Source organism: Pagrus pagrus, assembly GCF_965226575.1.
Source record: "Pagrus pagrus genome assembly, chromosome: 7".
Lineage (NCBI taxonomy): Eukaryota > Metazoa > Chordata > Actinopteri > Spariformes > Sparidae > Pagrus > Pagrus pagrus.
In genome coordinates, this window is record NC_140191.1 from 33124560 (window position 1) to 33146215 (window position 21656).

Below are 21656 nucleotides of genomic sequence, written 5' to 3' on the forward strand. Positions count from 1 at the left end.
ATATTAGCATATTATATTTTTTCTTTGCTAACAAAAACCTTTATTCTCAGTTTTTATTTAAAAAAAACTGTTGTACTGACTGTATTTTGTTTAATATCTTTGTTTAACTTATTTGTTTGATTCATTTCTGTAATATTTCTGTACAATGCTTTTATCATATCTAACAGCCTCACCACTGGCTGTTTGTTTTAAACAACCACAAGAAAAACACAGACACCAGACAGCTACTGAACATACAGTTAGGATAAAGCACACTTTCTTGCTGATTCTTGTCTCTTTCGTAGTCTGATTTAACATTTAATTATTGTGGGCCACTGAGCTCCCACCCTCTCTTTGGTTGAACAACAGGTCTACCAGGTTACCCAGGGGGATGTGGACACAGGAGGACAGCCAAGAACAGGCACTCGGCCATGGGTGCTGGTCCCACTAATCTTCCTCCCTCTTGTCCAGTGGACTACCAAGGCCATGAAAATCTCTGTCATAGTAAGTGACACGTTATTATTTCCTAACTGTATGTTCAGTGGCTGTTTTTCTCCTTGTTGCCTAAAACAAACAGCCAGCTGATGTAGCTGACTGTGAGTCGTAGTTGCCCCACTCAAACACACCACCACGCCTGGGTGTCACACCTGCTGTGTGTCTATGCTCGTTAGGTAGAGCCGTCAGGCCGGGTGGCATAGCAGCAGCAGAGCAGCCCAACTGTCAACTCTACCTAACAAACTCAGAGACACTCTGACAGTGAAGAGCTGCTCCGGAGGATGAGTGAACCCAAAAAGAAGCAGAAGACCAGGAGAGAGGAGTGTGTTTAACCTATGGATAAATCTACGGTTTATCCGCAAAACTACAGCTTATAAACCGCTGAAGAGACATTACCAGAGCTACTGTGTGTGTTTATAGTTTAAGGCAAGTATAGAAAACCCAACCAATCAGAGGTAGGGTAGGGGGGGGTCTTGCGGGAAGATCCACAATAACACGTCAAGATCTGCTGTTGCTCGTCTCCGTTGTCATGTTGTGGCTTTGCATTTGTGTTGTGAAATTTGCATTCGTGTTATGGCTTCTGCATTTGTATTGTGGCTTTTGCATTTGTGCTGTGGCTTTTGCATTTGGTTCGACCCTTCTGGGCCACCGTACAAAAGAGTCAGAAATTTTGGGTTTAATTGAATTTAAAAGGGACATCTTATACTGCTTTCACGTCACATTTAAGTGTCAGAAAACACCATTTTCCGACTGTTTATATTTCTATACACATCATGCACTAATAGAAATTTAATGGGGGGGAAAAAAACATGTTCATTATTAATGTATATCTAGATTATATTACTGCTGAGATGACAGAAAAGGGACTTTTATCAAAACACCTGTTTAAAAACCAACTCTTCACCTCTAAATTTTTAAGGAATGGCGCTTGCATTATTACAAAGCAGTCTTTTTCATATTGTCTTTTTTGATTATTTTCAGTGCATCACATTTTCTGGTAATACTTTACAATAAACATCATTAATGAATGGTAAAGTCACGGTTAATAAAATCTTAGTTAAAAGTTTGCTTTATAAACCATTTACTAAGCAATTGTTTATTGTAATGTTGCTAAAAATGTTAATTAACTAATATATATACATTATTTGGATTTGGATTATTAGTCATTATAAAGTTGATGTTTATAAACGTTTATAAATGCTTAATAAATGGTTTATAAAGCATTTTTTATTGTTGCTGTTAACAGTATAATAGCTATTAACTAAAAATGTAACTTTAAACTTAACATCAATTAATGATGGTTGTGATAAAGTGCAACTATTTTCTGAAGCCCATCATCTATTCTGCATTTCATAAGGTTTTCTGCAAAGTCAAATGGGAAACTGGTCCATGTAATAACCTAAAATCTTCCCTCTAAAAAATAGTTAAGTAAAAGAACAAAGTCTAATAAATGGGCAACCATTAACCATAAACTCTACATAACTTAATTAAAAGTACTTGGTTATTCTCCACCTCTGGTATATTAATGGGGCTGGACCAATACAGTAAATGGATTCGCTGATGTTTTGTAATTTGATGGGTTTGATTACATGAATGCTGTTCAGTGACTTTTCCAGCCTGCCCACAGTAACACGCTGAACTAGAGGACACACTCAAAGATAGTTTTGGTATGAACTAAGTCAAACTTAACGATGCTGTAAATTGGCACACTATATCAGTACTGCCTTCAAAAGGACTGATCCTTCCTTCAGAAAAATTCAGGTTATTTTCAGTCTGGACCTTGTTTTCAACATTTGCTGATTATGACCAAATAATGTGACTTTAGACCTTCTCCATGTGCAGGGAGTGGTGTTCAACAATACAATCCACTGGGGAAATATGACGTTAAACCAAAAAGTGATTACAACCCATTTGTTCACCCGGTAACACCCACATGGTATTGGATATGCTATTAAAACTAAGTCTTACTAATTATGTTCATATTTGTGATATTTTCCGTGAATACAAGCTACAGTCTCTGTCAGCCTCTTAGTGGTAACTAGGCACAATTTTTGCGGACTCTCTTTACCTGGCATTGCAAACTAGTGAAACATGTCGGCATAAGCAAAGAACAAGAGTGATAACGTGTAGTGGGTAATCTATTGATTTGGCCAGGCCAGACAGCAAGAAATCAATCAACACTAATTAAATCTTGTATTTACAATGGAGGCTGGCATGTGATTGTAAAACGTGTGGACCATGATGGGACCAGAATAAACATCATCTGAATATTTTAAAAAGTTGAGTGTTGCATTGAGACCTGTTTTAATTAAAAAGAGACTCTGTAGTCTGCATATGAAAAAAATAACACACAATTATGAACTAGAATTGCAAGTAAAAATGTCAGGATTGGGATATGTCGAGGTTCACAACAGTAAAAGTCATGGGAACATGACAGAACTAGGAGAACATTATTTAAAAATATGAAAACGTTTCCTATTGTATCTAGATCTACCCATATCATTATTATTATTATTATTATTATCACGGTAAATAAAACTGCACCTTAAGTTCCACTAAGTTCCACTTTGCTTAGCATTTTATTTTATTTACCTCAGTATTCTATGTTATTCTTGTAACTGCCTTAGCATTTTACTGTATATAGTACTCTATTGTTTTGTTTGCATATTGTGTATAGTACTTTTTTATATCTATATTTGCACTTACATTTTGATTGTATTGGGAGTTAAAGTTACAGGATCTGAACAGGCTGAGGTCGGCACCAGCAAAAGTCAAGGGACCATGACAAGACTGGAAACACACATTATTAAAAATATATCTTGTTTTTCAATCTAGAAAAAAACATTTTTGAAAGAGACCCAGAATAGACCCCATTCACTTTTTGCGTGAATCTCCGCCCGCTCTCACTCCCAACACATCAAATGCAGCAGCTTGTCAGTGACCCTAAGCTTCTAAGTTTGACGCTGTAGTTACCCCTATAGAATCACTTCTTCAAGGGCCCTTCTAGTGCAGTAGTATAAAGAGCAAGAAAAGTTGAAGTCTGCTGTTGGTTGTGGTGGTCTGATGGGTCGCTGGAATTTCCACCTGTAGACCAAGGTTCATGTCCAGTGTAGTTAAAGGAACTTGGGGCAGGATCAAGAAATAACACTCAATAGTGACAAGACGGTCGTTGCGGCCGTTAGGGTAACTGCAGCCATCAGGGGATCGCGCATGAGTTCTTCAAAGCAGTGCAGCTGATGCCTTATCCTCTACACACATGAAGCAGCCGCGAAGCCGGCTCGCTGTGTGTAGCGACACACAAGCGCGGCGATTTACCGTTCGTTACGGTTGATGAAGACACAAACAAACCGTTAGCCTGTGGCTACATCCAGCTGCTAACGTCACCTCCCGGATAACAGGTTGGGCTTTCGACCCATATATAAAGGGACATATTTCTAACTATTCGGTTTCAGACTAAAGGACCGTGGAAAATGTGCAGTCTGTAACTATTCAGCGTTACACAGTGGTGGACTAAGTTACATGTTTGCAGCTAACGCTACTTTGCACGTTAGATCACTCCGAGTCCTCGTGATCTCATATGATTTTCAAATCAAGCTCTAAACATGACCTGTAATGTTTTCTTACCTGGTTACTAGGAAAGTAACCAGTGAGCCATGTCAGCATGTGTTTTCAGTCCCGATTCAAGTTGAAGCTGCCTCCATGAGTCGAACGCGTATCCGATGTTTATTCTTGTGCCAGCCCGGCTTTGGTCTTAATTTCGTTTCGACTCACGACATGCCGCTGATAAAACCTTCGTTTTCTTCTTAATATGACTTTTTAGTGGACTTTGTGTGGTGGTGGGTCGTTTGCTGGCCGTAGCAGAATCCATTACTACCCAAACACTAGTTTGGGTCCACCGCGCTTGTCTTCTTCCCGTATCCAAGGACGCGCATTCAGCGTCATCTGATGTCACGTCCGCAGGACTGTGCGGGAAATTCGGGCCCGAATTGCAGTACATTATGCAGCACACAGCCTGTTCAAGGCAATGGAGAGATACGTGGGTGGGCTCATTCTTTTTGGTTTTTAACGCTTCATCACCCATTAGCATTAAAAAACTTAAAATGCATGTTTATTTTTTCACAGATCCTGCCCCAAGTTCCTTTAAGAGTTAAATGTTTCTAAATTATTTAACATACATTAATGTACATAAATGACGAAATTACGTAACATAAGTGATATAGGTATGTCACTTGCATTACTTTCTTAATGTAAGATACGTAACTAAACCGTTTTTTTAACCCAAAGTATGATCTTTTCCTAAACCTTTTTTGACCAAACCAAACCATAAAAAGCCACAACCATTTGACAATAACAGTCTAATAGTCATAAGTGAATGACTTGTCAGCAAGCATACTAGACATGCATAACTGACATTAGAGGGGTAGGTAGAGCGTCATAGTCTCATGCTTAAGACCATTGAGCAAGCTGCTGTATTTGACAAGTTGGGAGTGAAAACAAGGTAAAGAGACAGATCCACTTTCTTTGATATTGTGAGATACGGCATGATTAAATTGTTGTTAAGCAGTTCTGTGTGGTTTACAATTAGAGTGACACAGGCATATCGAGTATCATATCGGATTAGGCTTGTTTGAATTAAAGGGGACTGGGGTATGCACTCTACTGAGTGCTAGTTTACACCTATTTTTGAATGTTTTTACACATTTTACTACTTCAAGTAGTCGCAACCATTAGCCAGAAAGATAAATATGTGTGTGAAGTGTGTCAGCAGTGTACATCACAGACTATGTATTAATTGTTCAGTCACAGCTATTTAAAATATAGAGAGGCTATTTTAAAAGTGGGTATGTGTGGATTGTAACAGAACGCAACACTCCTTGCTAAAACAGGGGCAGATAAGTCAACAACTGAACTAAACTTATAATCATGATCAGAATCTATGAGCAGAATAGCAAAAAGTTGCGAGAAATCAAGACCCAGATTGATAATAATGACAATGATCCATAGATCACAGCAAGACACACACAAACTGAGACATTGAAAGTGATCTGCAGTCCTCTCTGCGTAAGTAATGATGGCCTTTAACATTTGTCATAATCAGCTTCTCGACTCTGATGATCTCTTAAGGCACACACGCACATACACACACGCACGCACGCACGCACGCACGCACGCACGCACACACACACACACACACACACAGACACACACACACACACACACACACACACACACAAAGATTCTCATCCAATCATCAATCACATATGCATAATAATTTACATGTATACAGGTAACACACAGTTTGTTTTTCAGGAGCATAAGCTTCAGCAGCCCTTCATATTGAAATGTATAGTGAAATCCTCCCTGCCAGAGCACCAGGGAGAAGAAAAATGACAGAGGGATAAAGGAAAGAGAACCAATCAAGTGAGGGAGAAGAAGGGAGGCATACAGTAGAGGAGAGAACAGAGGTAAGAAGAGTTAAGGAAAAATAATTAGCGGGACTAACATGGCGTTACTGGTAGCTGTGGTGGAAACGTCAGCCGAAGAGATAACCCCGCACTTGGCACATTTGAGCGTCATATTGTACAGTGGCACTGTCATCTGACTGCAAAGTCAAATTAACACGCTGTAACATACACAAACAGATACAAATGCACCTACACACAGACTTGCACTGATGCGCGTGCGCGCACAAGCTCGCACGTACAGTCACGCAAACAGTGAGTCACAGTGTTCTCGCACACTCTCTCTCTCAGGGCTACAGTCCAGCTCGGACATTTGTGTGTGTGTTTAGGTTTACCTGTGTGTGTGACTCTGGGGACAGGGGAGGTGGGGCCAAGACGTAGCCATTGGTGGATATTTCCTGTTACACATGATGTCTGACCCTCTTCACAAATTACTGGTTTGATGACCGAAAGTAACTGCTCCTCTCTGCGATTTCAGTATTTCACACACTCAACCATTTATCTGCCTATAATACAAAATAGCTTTGTCTAAATAACACATTTTGTGCATTTCATACGCATGATGATGTGCTGGATCACCCCTGGTCATCTTCAATTTGTGCTAACTGGTTATGATGAGCAATGCCAAGAACTAATGCAAAGGTTTACAAACAGAGACACATCTCAAACCTCCACTCTCATGAAATCACATCCACGTGTGCCTGCAATTGTCTCCATCAGTCATTACAGCGTTCACAAAGGAAGGACACGGAGTGGGAGCTAAAGATTTAACTTGATAGAAACCTCATCTTCATAATTTTGAAATACTCTGGATGAACAATGGTGGAGCATTTTTCCAATTTTGACAAAGTATTTAGGATTTTTTTCCTGCTCTGATTTGTATGCGTCTTCTTTTGAGCGAAACACATTGGTATGGCAAATGGCTTGAAACACATACCTAACGAAATATTTGATTGAAACCATGAGGAAATACTGAGTGTTGTATAAAGTACCCAAAAGTCAAACTTGAGTAAAAGTACACATTTTTAAATGTTACTTTGGTAAAAGTGAAGCCACCCATACAAGTTGTACTTTACGGAGTAAAAGTCATACATGTACTGTACACAAGTATCAAAAGTACATTTTACATAATTATGACCTATTTTCAGATTGAATATTCAGCTTTTCTTGATTATCGTAATCAGTGGTGATTTTTTTTATTTTTATCGAATTGTCCATAAAAGAAATACATTCAAAAATGCTCTGCTTTGGCTCTGATGCAGCTTGTAATCTTCAAGTTAACTAGTAACTAAAGTAAATAAACTCAAATAAATATAATAAGTCAAGTAAAGTGCAGCATTTCACTCTGAACGTAGTGGAGTGGCAGTATAAAGTAGCAGAAAATGGAAATACTCAAGTAAAGTACAAGTACTTTAAAATTGTACGTTAGTAAAGTACTTGAGTAAATGTAATTGGTTACATGCCATCACTGGAAATAATTAAAACCAGCCTTAACAAAAAGCTGTAGTGTCACTGAATTTGTCTCAGATACACCTGTGTTTCTAGGAACATTGAAACTGTAACTAAATTAAAACTTACAAATGGGAAGTAGTTGCTGTGGAACTACAGTAATAGATCCTTCAACTTTGTAACTCTTTCAATGATTTCAGTTTGTTTCCCAGATACCTTTTGTCACTGTGCATCTTTCTCATTTATTTACTTAATAAAATATACTCGAGTAAAGACACCGTTGTGTGTATATATGGCACTGACACCAAAACCGGATGTTTACTATTGATTTTCTAGATCTCTGAAGCATCCATTATTGCTACAGTGCTAGAAATATCTCAATGCGGTGCCATGTTGTCTGCCTCTGTTAACAAAATAAGACAAAACTCCAAAAATGGATTTAATGATGATCACCAAGATCTGTTTTTTGGCTGGATTTTGCTTTAACGAATTCACTGAATAGTATTATCTTTCTGTATGTGTTTCTTTCCAACAGTATTCACCCAAGCAATAGATGATTTCTAGGTATGATCACAGAGAAACTACATCACTTTGTTTTCCTTTCAACACCCAAAGCTCCCAAAACAGCCCAAATCATCAGGATTTATAACCCTATATCTCTCCACTGTCACTGTTAGACAAAGACTGACTAGAAGGCTGGAGATATTGACAAGTAATAACAAACTAATCTGTTACCATATGGCCTCTTGCTAAACAACAATTAAAGCTTAAGAGCTGAGGGAATCGATTTTTGTAGCCCCTGGACGCGTGGATTAAAAATCACATAATGGAAGAAATTCAATTTCAAGTAAAAGGGCAATACAGCTGCTAAATGTAGGCTGTAGGCAGTGATATTAAAAAGCAATCACGACTTTTTGAAAGACAACATCATTTTCCTGGTCTTAAAGATGGAGAGGGTAAAGGTGGGTGGTTGGCCGGGCGGGGTGAGATGCATGAAACTAAATAAATAAACATGCACTATTGACAAACATCAAATCTGAAACTACTCCTTGAGTCAAACATAAACCTTCTTCTGTGCACTCTACAAGATGTTCCAAAGCTTTGCATCAAATGCAACACTGGAATTGGAAGTACCTCTTAAAGCTATAAAAACTCTTTATCTAAAATGCTTAATGTTTGATTAATCAACTATTGCAACCTGTAAATACACAGGCTTGATGATTGAAACCATTTCAGTGAGCATTAAGTGGGAAGCAAACTCCATTGGAGGTTGGAATTATGCCTCTCCTGTCTGTTTTAATTTTCTGAGTGAATTAACCTCTAATATTGCGGGGAAAGGAGACTCAGCAGCAAGGTCTGACTCCGAGGTGTGAGCATACCTGCCTGGTGCAGATTGCTGCTGCGCTCTTCATTTGATGCTGCACAAATGAATTAGCTTCATTAAACATGTTTTGCATTTGAACCTTGAGAAAGACTTGCAAGAGAGATGAGTGGAGGATGGTTATCAATAGAGAAATAGAGACCCTACAGACAGCCTAATCATCATGTCAACACAAAGAATACATTTCATTCATTCAACATTTCAAACCAGTCCAATCACCGTCATATGAATTAGCCAATAAGCTTGAGCAGCATCAACATAATGCATCTGCAATTTGTGTTTGCTCACCATTTCTCTTTAAAATGTGCACCTGCATGGTATTTATGATTTAATAGGGGAACTCCACCATTTTTACACATCAGAACCTGTTTACAGGTTTAGGGGAGTACTTGCTCAAGTGCTGTCACTTGAGTCAGCATTGGTTGGGGCTAAAGACAAAAAAATAAATAAATAAATAAAAAACAAAAAAACAAAACTCGAATTACCACCTACAGTTGTTTGCCTCCACATACCAGTCAAGTTCTTGATCTATGGTGTTGAATAATGGCCAGAACATTTGTAGAACATTATGATGTCACAGTGAAGTTGACCTTTTGCATATAAAATGTCATAACTTAATCATTGTATCCTATTAGATAGTTTGTAAAATGTTGTCATAATCACTCTATGAATTTTTGAGTGATTGCAAACTCTGTTTTGTGAGGTCACAATGACCTTGACCTTTGACCTCCAAATTCTTATCAGTTCATCATTGAGTCAAAGTGGATGCCTGGGCCAAATATGAAGAAATTACCTCAAGGTATTCTTGCAATATTGCATTCACATTGGGATGAACAGACAGACAATCCAACAAACATAGTGCCTCATAAGGCTCTCACCAGCACAGAGGCATACAGTTAGAAAAAATACCACACCTCTACTGATTACTACTAGCATGCACATTCAACTCGAAAGTCGAGTCGCATTGAAAGACAATGAAAAAGATATCTCAATTTTAATCTTATCGTTTTAAATATGTACAACAATGTGATAGGAATGCAAGCTAAATCAGTGGAGAATGTGTTTAACTGGCCTATTGCCTGCATGGCAATGTAGCAAAACCATTCACCTCAGAAGGAAGGGCTCAGCTGCAGAAGGTAAACCCACATGGTGGTGGACCCCTACTGACTAGACACCGTGGCTCTGGGCCCAGCCACCAGAGACTCATCTGTCATATTTTCCAGCAGGTCATGCCACTATTACCTTATTCAAGGTATCCCTATTAAAGCTGAACCACAATGGCTTCTGAGTTGTCCTTAGTTTGCCTTGGGGGAACCCAATCACTAGATGTTTCCCTAAATGTGCCACTTCATACAGGGCACTGGCAATCTGAGATAAGGTCAGGAGGTCAGATATCTGAATAGAGATAAGAGGTGCTCTGTCATGGGCAAAAGAGCCAGTTGAGATGGTTGGGCATGCAATCATGATTTCTCCTTGAAGCCTCCCTGTGGAAATGTTCCAGGCAAGTCCAACTGGGAGGATACCCCAGAGGTACAGTTATCCCATGTGTTGTGACTGTGGCTGTGCTAGTTCAGATGTCTTTAAGTCCAGCCACAAGACCTAAAGACAAGAGTCAAGTAGATAGCTGACACAGTGATATAAATGCTCAAACCAGTGCAAACCAGAATGTGACAAAATGATCTCAACCACTTTGTGGCTTTCCAACTTGTTCATCACATGACCAAAATGTTAAACATCAGTCATATCATAGCAGGGACACACATTTTGTTGAATATTTTGTTCAAAAATAGTATTTGGCATCGGATGTCAATTTCATCCTTGAGTTTTCTTGCTCACTGGCTCCTGGATGATAGATTTCGCTATTTCTTAATTATGCTGGAACAAGTTTAGGTCCCTTAGGATCCCAGAGGGACTTGCATGGCTGCCCTATCTGGACATCTAAAGAGTCTTCAAGTAACAAGGATTCAACAACTAACACAAACCATTTCACATTTTAAGATCTAGGCCAGCACAGCCTAAATACAGGAATCCTTACTAAGTGGAAGACTGGAGTGGTGCAAGACATCAGTATTACATCACATGTGGCAGCTGAAGGGGAACAGTTAACACTAAGAACCCTGGGCCAGAAACTGAATGAACACCAGAAACAGAACTTATCTAAACACCACACCAAAACTAGTCACAGCATCCACTGGGAAGAGTTTCATTCACTGATGAAGACTGTGTGTACTAAGTGGACCTCATTTCTTAGACATGCTGATACCAGTGTCAAGAATAAACTTCCTTGCTCAAGTCTTGAGTCAAAGTGCAAATTATTTGTTTTTACACATTAAGGCTTCATTTTTTAGTGATTTAATCACTTCCCTTATTCAAGTTCCATCATTCATATAACAGTTAAGACTAATGCTACTTGAACTTGGGGTGTGACAAATTACTTAATGAATTGAGCTGAGGGGAAAACAGTCTGAGGTAACATCCAGACTGAAGGAAAGCAAATTAAATTGAAGCAGCGATCTGATCAGTCCAACTGTCCAACAACCTACTGTATGTTTCTACACTCTGCGGCCCGTCCCCAATGAAAGATGACTTAAGTGAAAGAAACGTGTGCTAGTGCTGCAGCCTACGTCTACTAGACAACCAATGGGAATGCAGCATGAGATGACGCACTGATCAGCGTGACACTATAAATTTATAAATAAATACCAATATTGCATGACTAGATTCTTGCTTAGCTTCATTGTTTACCATTACAGCAGCACAAATGGATGACACACACACAAACTGATGACTTTTTATCTTGACTTGTGCCATATCCTGTATTTCTATAGGTGTTATCATTGTACAGTCTACATACATCCAAGCTGATGTTGTACCCAAATGTATTAGATCCAAGGGTGTGGCTATCGTATAAGATTGCATCTTTCAGCGGCAGAATGAACACTATAAAATGCAGTCCTTACCATGCTAACCTTGCACACACACACACACACACACACACACACACACACACACACACACACACACACACACACACACACACAACATTCATGTAGCATAGAAAATATTAATATTCCTGCACTGCAACTAGTATGTGTTATTGTTGAGACAGTCAGTTTATCTAAAAGAGACTCCAGAGGCATTAATGTGTTATGTGCTATCCAGCTAACAGGAGGTAGCTTAATTGCAAGGTCAATAGTGAAATAGTGAGGTAAATAGGCAGGAAGTAATAATAAGCCAATCAGAGGTGCTGGCTAGAGGACTCAGCAGGTTTGGTGATGGGCAGGGCTGGTAGCCATACATTAAGAAGAAGGTGGGATGGGCAGGTATTTTTTTACCCAATCACTGATGACATGGAAGGGGGCTTCTGAGACTGATGTGTTCCTGATTGGAGAGCCCTGAGTGAGAGAGAGGGGATTCTGTGCAAACGCAAACATGACATTTCAGACAGCAAAAACAAGTACAGTAGAACAGAGAGATCATTGAAGCAAACATTTTCAGAGAAGGACAGAAAATAACATTTGAATGCACCAACAATGCAAATGGAGACAAAAACAGCCTGTGGTGTAAAGGGGAGCAGGGTGCACATGAGCTCTGAGGTTAGACCGATGGCTTTTTGAAAGCTGATACCAAAAAGTTCAGTGATATGTTTAGACTCAACTTGTCAGCAGTTAGTAACAATTTGCCAGAAATGTAATGTGTTCTTTACCTATTCATATTTACAGCAAACATAATTTAGCATTTAAAGGAGCACTTCAACATTTTGGGCAAAAATGCTTGTCAGCTGCCAAACCCACAGTAAGGTGAGGCGATTGATATAGCTTCTGCAGCAGGAAACAGACAAAAGTCAAAAGTGAAATAATGTTATTTCCAACAACTCCAAAGCTATCATTTTAACACATTATATTCTGTTAGCAAGCAAGATAGTCCTGTACTGCCAAGAGTCCCTTGTTTTTTGCTCATATTAGAGTAAGGACAGTTCTCAAACCCCACAAGTAGGACATAACTATTGGGATGCTGTGTGTGGTCATTTAGCTCAGTAGTTGTTGCTCAAGAAACACTTCCAATGCAAACTGCTGCAAAAGTTAACATTTCCTGCTTTCAAGTCAACTCCCAGTGGTCAGCACCTCACTACAACTGTGTGTATACACTGGCATCTACCTTAAAGGGTAACTCCACCAAGTTTACACATAAAGTGTGTTTACAGATCTAACCCCTTGATTCCACTGGGCACGTTACCATGTTACCTTGCATGTGCGCCGCTGTTTTGTTCCATGATGCCGAGAATGACACGGCTGTTTCCGTCAAAAATAGACTTGCCGTGTATTATTATATAAATTCCAGTGCTGTCCAGTGATGTCACTCAGTGGCTAAGTTATGTATGTATTGTGGGTAATGTTGGTGCCAGGTTTTGAAAAGGAAGAATGCATGGAATAAAAAGGTGATATCTCTGGGTCTGATGTATCACTTGTTTTTAAACTGTCTATAATGAGTCCAACAGTGTCATAAGAGTGCAATGCCGAACCAGTGGACTGTTTTTTAAAACCTGGAGTTTATCAGATTACATGCAACTTCATCTGAAACCACATAAGGCTTCATACTACTTTTTTTTTTTTTTTTACTTTTTTCCATATAGTGAAGTAGTAGTAGTAGTTCTCCACAAGACCTGTAAAAACACTTTATTATCTAAAATTGGTGTGTTACCCTTTATTAACCTGTTGCCTGACAGGCAATGAAACAGAGTACTATATGGAGTACTATACCATGCGAGTGTTCAGCCCACAAGTTGGCCATACATTGTTGGGGGCTCAACATTTGGTAAAACAATCAAACAATCATCATTTAACACATGTTAACCGATGCCTGTGGAAAACTTGTTTTTGTAACATTGATGCCCTCAACAAAACAAAGTAGTAAAGTGTATCATGTGCAAAAATGTGCAAAATGTGCATCATGTCACTGCAGGTGTGTAGGCTTCCATAGGAAACAATGAGTGCAGGTGTTTGACATGCATCATCAAGACTTTTGACAGAGCTACTCTAGGAGTTTCTCCTGCTTCCACTGTTTGTGTCAATCAAGGCTAAATGCATTCTGGATCTATCTTTGTACTGAACTCAGAGATTAAACTCAGTCGAAAAAGACTCTAATCATTATCAATCTGTTGTTTCTTCCAACAAGTGCTGGAGTGTTCCTTTCATTATAGGCTAATAAAATCCCCATATCTTTAAGCAGCAAACTAGTATGTCATGTTGACCTATATCTTAATAACTCCATAATAACAACAACTTAAAGCAGCTTAGTAGCAAGAATTAAGATTCTAAAGAAAACTATGGTTTATAACAACTTTGTGTAGCTCTGGCCATTGGTCCTATTGGTAACTATAACAATGTATTTACCAAAGTAAGATCATTATCATTATCGAGTTATTTTTCAGTGGGGTCCTGCTGTTTAAGAGCCCTGCTTCCCTTTACTAGAAACAACCAAACAGGAGAAAAAAAAGACAAAGATGGATTTACAAAAATTTACATCAATAGCAACACCTGCAAACAAAGAGCAGCTGGAGGAAAATGTGACAAATTTGAAACTTAAAAGAAAGCAATGAGATGAGTCATCATCTTGCTCAGTCTGTGCAGGACCAATAACCAGACAGCCTTCCCCACATCTTTCTTGTTATTTCTAACGTTCTTCTATTCTCCATTTAGCTCTATGTCAGAAGCATTAATCATAGTCTGAACTATAGGGAAAACACATTTTCTTTTGGTTATCTCAATTTTGATTATTTAAGTCACTTTTCTTTATCTTGTTTTTCTCTTTATGTTCTTTGCTTGTCCTAATCATGCTGGTGTTAAAAAGGTAAGCATCTGCTTCAATCAATTTGCCAGTCTGAAGTCTGAAATGATGGCAAAGTACAAATTTATGGCAAAGAGCCAGTACTGCACTACTCCCTCCCCCAGCTGAGCCATAAGGCTGGTTATAGGTCACTGTGTAAAATGGATGTGTGGTATAAGGCATACCCCGCCCTCTCCTTTAGTTTCATATCAGTAATGCCGTCTTTGGACACCAGTTTGTTAAAAACGAGAATCCCAATAACCATGTTAACCTGTCAAAGAGAAGAGGCACAGGATTAAAGCAGAGCAAAGACATTTCATTACTTCACAACATGTAGCTCTACTCTCATGATGATGATGATGATGATGATGATGATCTTTGTCATGGCAAGATGATGATGGCAGTGTGTTATAAATGTTATCACACACACACACACACACACACACACACGCACACACACACACACACACACACACACACACACACACACACACACACACACACACTAGCTGTACTTACTGTACCATCTTAAATGTTAGTGACAAAAATCAGGCACCCAACGAAGCATGAGAGGTTAAAATAGTTGAAGGATGGATTTATAACATTAAATACATTTTTGAATATAGACTGTGTGCTAGAAAGAAATTATACATAAAATATGAGCTGTGTAAAATCAAAGGTGGGAGAGGAGGTTATCCTTGACTGCAATTCCTACAATTTTACTACTTTGAGGATTCACAGTCTATAAAAATATCTTGTACAAGCTGCTCTGATGCTATTCAGAGTGGACTGGGCCACTGTGTGGGTGCCAACTGGAGCAGTAGCTCTTTATTGGTGAAGCAGCTTGTGTAAAAAGGACACCCAAAACAAGCTGTTTACTTGTAGGTGGGAAGGTAGGAAAGAAACACTGGGAAGTGAATCACTGGAACTGTAGTGGATTTGATTAGTGAATAAAGGACACAGTGTCACTGCTGAGTGTGGGCTGCCAGCATTTATGTCTGTGATTTAGACTACCTCAGATTTAGGCTGAACATCACAGGCATTGAGGTGACGAATTACGTATGAATTTGTCTCCATATAATTTTATGGTTAATACATGACTGCCCTTGTTCTAATTTAAACAGCAGCTGTAAGAAAGTGGAGTCCTAACTATGCTATATTCATTTTAATATGGCCATCTGGTAGGCTATATAACCTGTATATCACTGCTACAGGGTCCATTATCTTCTGTACTAGTAGAACTTGGGAGCACATTATTAAACATATGAATGCTTACCAAGAGGACCCAAAGCACCAGTATTGTCCTAGAATTACCCTAGGTTTCTTATAACTCAAATGGTTATTCTAAACAGTGATCAAATTGACTAGAATTATGCTATTTTATGCTCTAATATATGACTTTAACAAGAAACTAGTATTTGTCATGGCTATGGTTTAAAAGATTGAATTTTGAAAAATACAGGGAGTTTACATTACCTATGATTTGCAAATGTAATCTTCATTGCTGACATTGTAAAATAACACTGTGCACATAATTACACAGCTAAAGCTAGGTCATTTTGATAAACAGTGAAGATTTTTAGCTAAGCAGATTTCCAAAAAGACAATGTGACATAGAAATGCTAATGCATAGTAATGTATAAATACCTAAATAATTAAGTGTTAGGAAAAGTTGGGATGAAAAGAGGAAGCAAATGACGACAGGAAGAGGCGAGGAATAAACTAAGGATAAACTAAGCAGGGGAGGAAAAAGGGAAGGTAAATAAGAAAAGGGAGGAAAGGTGAAAGTAAGCAAGTAAAGATTGAGGCAGGGAATATAACAAAGAAGTGGAGGGGGAAAGAGGAGGGGAATAAGGAAATGGAAAGAAGAAAAGAAAAAAGGTGAGTAAGAGAAAAGGAAATAAGGATGAAGCAGGCAAGGAAATGAGAAAGTAAGGAAGGAAAGTGAATGCAGGAAAATAAAGAAAAAGGTAAGGGAGGAAAAGAAAAGGAAAATAAGAAATGGCAGGAAGGAAAGGTAAAAAGGAAAAGATGTAGAAGAGAAAAAGAAGATGTAAACAAGAAAATGTGTAAGCAGGGAAGAAAAGAAAGGAGGAGACATGGGCTATAAACTATTCTGTGATCTACTATTCTTAGAACCTGTTGTATAATTATATAACACCATACCAACCCACAATTATATTATACGTATATAACTGATAGATAAAATAATGTGCAAGCAACCTTTAATTGTAATTTTTTTAAAATGCATAAAATGGATCTGTGACCACCACAGCTTTATTGTCTCTGCCCAGGTCTTTTATTTTATTATTTATTATTAATTGAAATTTGTGAATTTGATTCACAATGACTTATGATGATGTTTAGTTTCGCAGTCTACTATTGAGTTTTTTTTATTATTATGGTTTTTATTATTATATATTTTAATTAATTATTATTTTTTTTAAATAGAAAAAACAGTTTAACATGATTACTATTGAGATTGTTAACATTGTTCCTATCATAAATCCCTGCATGGTTTATACAGACTATACAGTATGCTTTTTTTAAGTAAGTGACTGTATGGAAAATGATGGGAGCTATTGGTGATATTGGTCTACATTTGAGTTAGTACACAGGTTCCAAAGGTAAAACAAACCAGCACAGACAGATTAAGGAGGAAAGAGGAAATACCAAGACAACAGCTGCAGCAGGTCCAACAAATGCATAAAGAAGACCTCCTTCCAGAGACAGCCAGCAGCTACAAGAGAGAAGCAGGAAAATACAGATGTAGGAAGATATGATTAGGGGAGATGGATATGATGGAGGAATGATGCAGGGAAGAGTAGGAAACATAAAGGATTGTAAAGAGGAGTGACAGAAGGAGGTGAAAGGTGGAGGAGTAGATGCACGACCAGAGTGAGGATGGTAAAAGATAAATGAGACAGAAAAAGACAGAGGTTAATTATGCTGCAGACATAAACCAACCATGTGTAATATCCCTGCATAAATACTTAAAGAGGTGGAGGCATTTGCAATAGTGAATCTATAGGAAAGCATGCTTACTAGCTTGGTGTTCCATATCCCTTTGCCTTGGTGAATCCCACTGAGATCGCCACAACTAGTGCAGGGAGACCTGGGAGGGAAATAAAAATGGACGTTAACACAGGGGAAATGAGAAAGGCCAGATAGACAACATGATGGACAGCAGACAGAAGGCCCACCCCAGCCGAGACACAGGAAACGCTTGCGTATAATACGATTTCTGAGGCGGCCCGTCACTGCCATGTATGACTGCCATGCCTCCGTCAGAACCCAGCAGAACGAGGACAGGAAGAAGAAATGAAGAAATGCAGCAATCAGGGTGCATAAGACCTAAAAAAGCAGGAATTGACAGGGAGAGGACAGACAATGCAATTAAGCAGGTGGTTTTTAATGAATCAGGCAAACTGCATCACTGAGACCATATGTCATCAAATAAATGCTAATATAGGTAAAACAATACATTTGTCTTTGGATTAGTCCTTACCTTATTTCGTGTCTGCGTCTGTCCAATGAGAATAAGGGCATTGGAGGAGATGATGGAGAGGCAGAAGTTAATGAGGATGACTGAGCGCTCAGACCGAATGTATCTGCAGGAGAAAGACAGAAAACAGATTAAGAACAAACGTGTGGTATTCACTAGAGACGTACCAATACCATTTTTTTCCTTTCCAACACCAATTCCTAATTTTGTGTATCGACTGACATCCAATGCCAGTGCATTCAAAAAGAGAATTCAATAAATGTGTACTTGTAGTGTATTGGATGCTACTGAAAGGTAGCAGGGTCCCATTTCTAATAAATAATTTATGTAGTATCAGGTCGGTTCATAGTCTTGTGCATTGGCCAATACCCAATTCAGCATTTTAGACAGTATCCAGGGCATTTCTGATCGAAACTGAAATAACACTAGCTTCACTAAACTCTTACAGCTGGTGATCTTGCAGAGTATATACCGGCAATTTCATTATAGTAAACCATGCATTTTGTGTTCGATATAGTTTGCCAGGTCCTCTTTGCAGCCACAGGATGAATATGACTTAACCTCACCCTTGTTGCAAGCTACTGTTACAGCTTCAGGCAACATTCACATGAAGCATGGATCACATCTTTATAATCAAGAGAGGTCCAGCTGTGAACCTCACATCTGGGGTCCCCAGGACTGCCAGCCATTCGGTTTCCTATTTTTTTATTATTTATGTTTTTTTAAATTTAGCCATAATTGATAATGGTCACATGAAGAAGTTTTGGTCACTTAACCTAAGGAAGTGGTTTTAGTCTCTAAATTGAAGCAAACAGTTTTAGGGCTGAAACATAACCAAACTGCGACCATTTCACAATCTCAACCATGGGAAGAAGAGGGTCCAGTACACCTGCCGCTGGTACTCTCCAACAGTCATACGTCTTGCTTTGAATTCACTGGCAATCTATTCTACTTTGTTGTTCAGGCGATAAAGAGGGTTGGCTATTGGCAGTGCCCTTGACACTAAACCCCAAATTGCTCTCGATGGGCATAGCAGCATTTCTGTTACTCATATAAACTGATCATGTAAACAGATCATAATATATCCTCTAAAATCACACTGAAAATAAACATATTGTCAGTGTCAGTGTTCAGTTTCAATGAATTACGTGTCCCGAAACTCAGACTGCTTGAAAATGTGTACATAAAATACAGAAATAAAAGAAATGAACAAAAACTACATTTAACCATTATTTCTTTGAAATCTTACCGAATATACCGAAAACATAACGGTACAGTTAGTACAACACAATATCACTATTAGTGTTACCACTAGTGCTGATTAGCTTGTTAGCTGACTAATGTTTAACATTAGCATTAAATTTGATCCAACCTGGTAATGTTAAAATTTTATATTTTATCTTAAGATAAAGACTCTCCAGTTCTGATGTTGAAGTCATCCATGCTTTTCACCATTTTTGTGGCCATTTTTCTCATGGATGTAGCAAGGTAACTAACAGACTATATTGGAACATGATGTCCCCATTCTTAAGTCCAACACACATCTTGTGCATTGCAGATCGTCCAGCAATCTAATTTGTATCATTTGATGCTGAAGAACACACCGAACATGTTGTACAGCCAGAAGCAGCAGCCAGGACAGTTCGTTCCTCAGAGCAAATGTCTGATGAGATGACATCAATTAACCCCCACTGATGAGTATCAAGATATAGCCAACAAAGGGTGCCACCATTGTCAATGGGCACAACATAAGACTGATTTAAAGTGGTGAAAAAACAGGAAATGTGAGTGATTCTGAGGCCTGGAACCAGAGTACCTGAACTGGACCTATACCAGCATGATAGAAGCTATAATGTAATGTAAAAGTACTATCAATTTAAGGAATATTTCTGCACCCAATACTGTCTCAGCAGCCCATTGAGTTTAGCGAATGAATCAGGCTATTCAGCCATTCTGTGATAAAGACACATAAAGAGGTGGTTCCTTTGAATAAAGTGGTGACCCACTGTTGGAGCATTCACAACTTTCATGAACTTTTTTAACCTTTCTAGTGCAGCATGGCATTGGATTGCAGAAAAAGAGAAAAAGGAGGAATCTACTGACTCAAGGGTGTTCTCAAGAGGGTAACTATTTAAACTGCAGCACACTGTGCACTTGACTTCCCATTTCCCACACATGAATGCTCAAGTTCTATTTGAAGACAGGGAGAGTCACAGAGAGGAACAAAGTTACACGTGAAATGATGGTCGAATTTATCCACGTTTTTATAGAGAAACTTCTCTTCTAGCACATGCCTGCAGAGTAATATCTTTCTTTCTCTCTAGCCTTGTGTTTCAGGTTAACTGGCAGATGTATATCAAAATGTTCACAGTAACACCTTGCACCTGTTGAACATTGCCTTAATTACAGCTCACAAGATGATTCATCTCACCTCCAGACAGAGACATAGATGATGATGAGCAGCAACAACGTCAATGAAGATACTCCACAGCCCACAATCAGCGTCACAGATGGGAGCTGTGTCTTATCCATGTTCTGAAAAATTAAAGGAAACAGAACACAGAATGTAAAAACATGTTGTGGTCATGTCTCCAATCCTTAATCATGATGCAGTCATGATTCACTTCTGTCAACACATCACGTTTCCGTGAGCTCAAAATTTCAAATAATTGTCACAGAGACCATATCAACAGTATGATGGATAGAAATACTGTAGTAAAAAAGCTCAAAATCATTACTGTAAACAAAGTGGGTGAGAACCTTTGGCAGGGTCATGCAGATCTGTGGTGTGTACAGACTTTGACAGGAGCTGTCAGCAGATGAATACAAAAGCAGAGAAATCCCCTGTTGGCTTGATTTGCTGAGAGCTCACCTCCTAACTGGGTCATTCATGGTTCAAATGCAATGGACTACATTTTCCTTACCATCACTGCAGTCTCCCTGACGCTCCTCAGTAAGCAAAAGCTCTCGCACAGTGCAACGATGTCTTGGTTTTTTGTCTTTTAATCAAAGTTCAAAAACACTGGTTTGCTGTTTAATTTAAAAAATGTTTCACTGCTGCTGAGATTTAACAGTCATCTGTATCTAAATATATCTTAATTGGATCCAGAAAAACCCATTCACTCAAAATCACGCTGGCGTTTGTGATAAAGCTAAAAAGTCAGCCTTGGAAGAAAGCCTTTCTCAACAGTATGGTGTGTGGTTTGTTTCATATGTTTAGGATGATCATTAAAAAAATAAAATGAGTTCAATCTTGACCATAAACCCTACACTATTGCAGGTAAAACATTGGGAGTCCATGAGTCGAGGGGTCACAGTTAGCTTAGACATGTCTGTATGAGATCAGGACACAGAAGACCAGATATTGTATACATTTTCAGATGGCAGAAACAAAATGGAAAAATGACTTTAGAAGAGGGCTTTGATGAGTTTTATGGAAATTGACAAAACTAAGTTACAATGATCACTACCCGTGCTGCCACGAAACAAAGTTTTAATTTGTTTTTTGTCTGTGCTCATACAGTAACCAATGCTTAACTCAATTAAATGGCGCAGTTTT

The 21656-nt window shown here is 38.7% G+C and overlaps 1 protein-coding gene across 15 annotated transcripts in view; it reads right to left on the reverse strand.

Annotated features, from left to right (window-relative positions):
- Positions 1–21656, reverse strand: part of adgrb1a (adhesion G protein-coupled receptor B1a) — a 157975-nt gene that overhangs the window by 15891 nt on the left and 120428 nt on the right. For 11 of the 15 annotated variants that reach the window (XM_084356629.1, XM_084356632.1, XM_084356638.1 and 8 more), the window contains 7 exons: positions 20529–20632; positions 18101–18203; positions 17796–17946; positions 17638–17707; positions 17266–17332; positions 14778–14863; positions 5978–6076 (listed from right to left, as the gene is read on the reverse strand). In XM_084356629.1, the coding sequence (XP_084212755.1) occupies positions 5978–6076; positions 14778–14863; positions 17266–17332; positions 17638–17707; positions 17796–17946; positions 18101–18203; positions 20529–20632 (680 nt within the window). Of the gene's footprint in view, positions 1–5977; positions 6077–12101; positions 12183–14777; positions 14864–17265; positions 17333–17637; positions 17708–17795; positions 17947–18100; positions 18204–20528; positions 20633–21656 lie in introns of all 15 variants that reach the window. The other 4 variants (XM_084356627.1, XM_084356640.1, XM_084356637.1 and 1 more) reach the window with 3 other exon arrangements.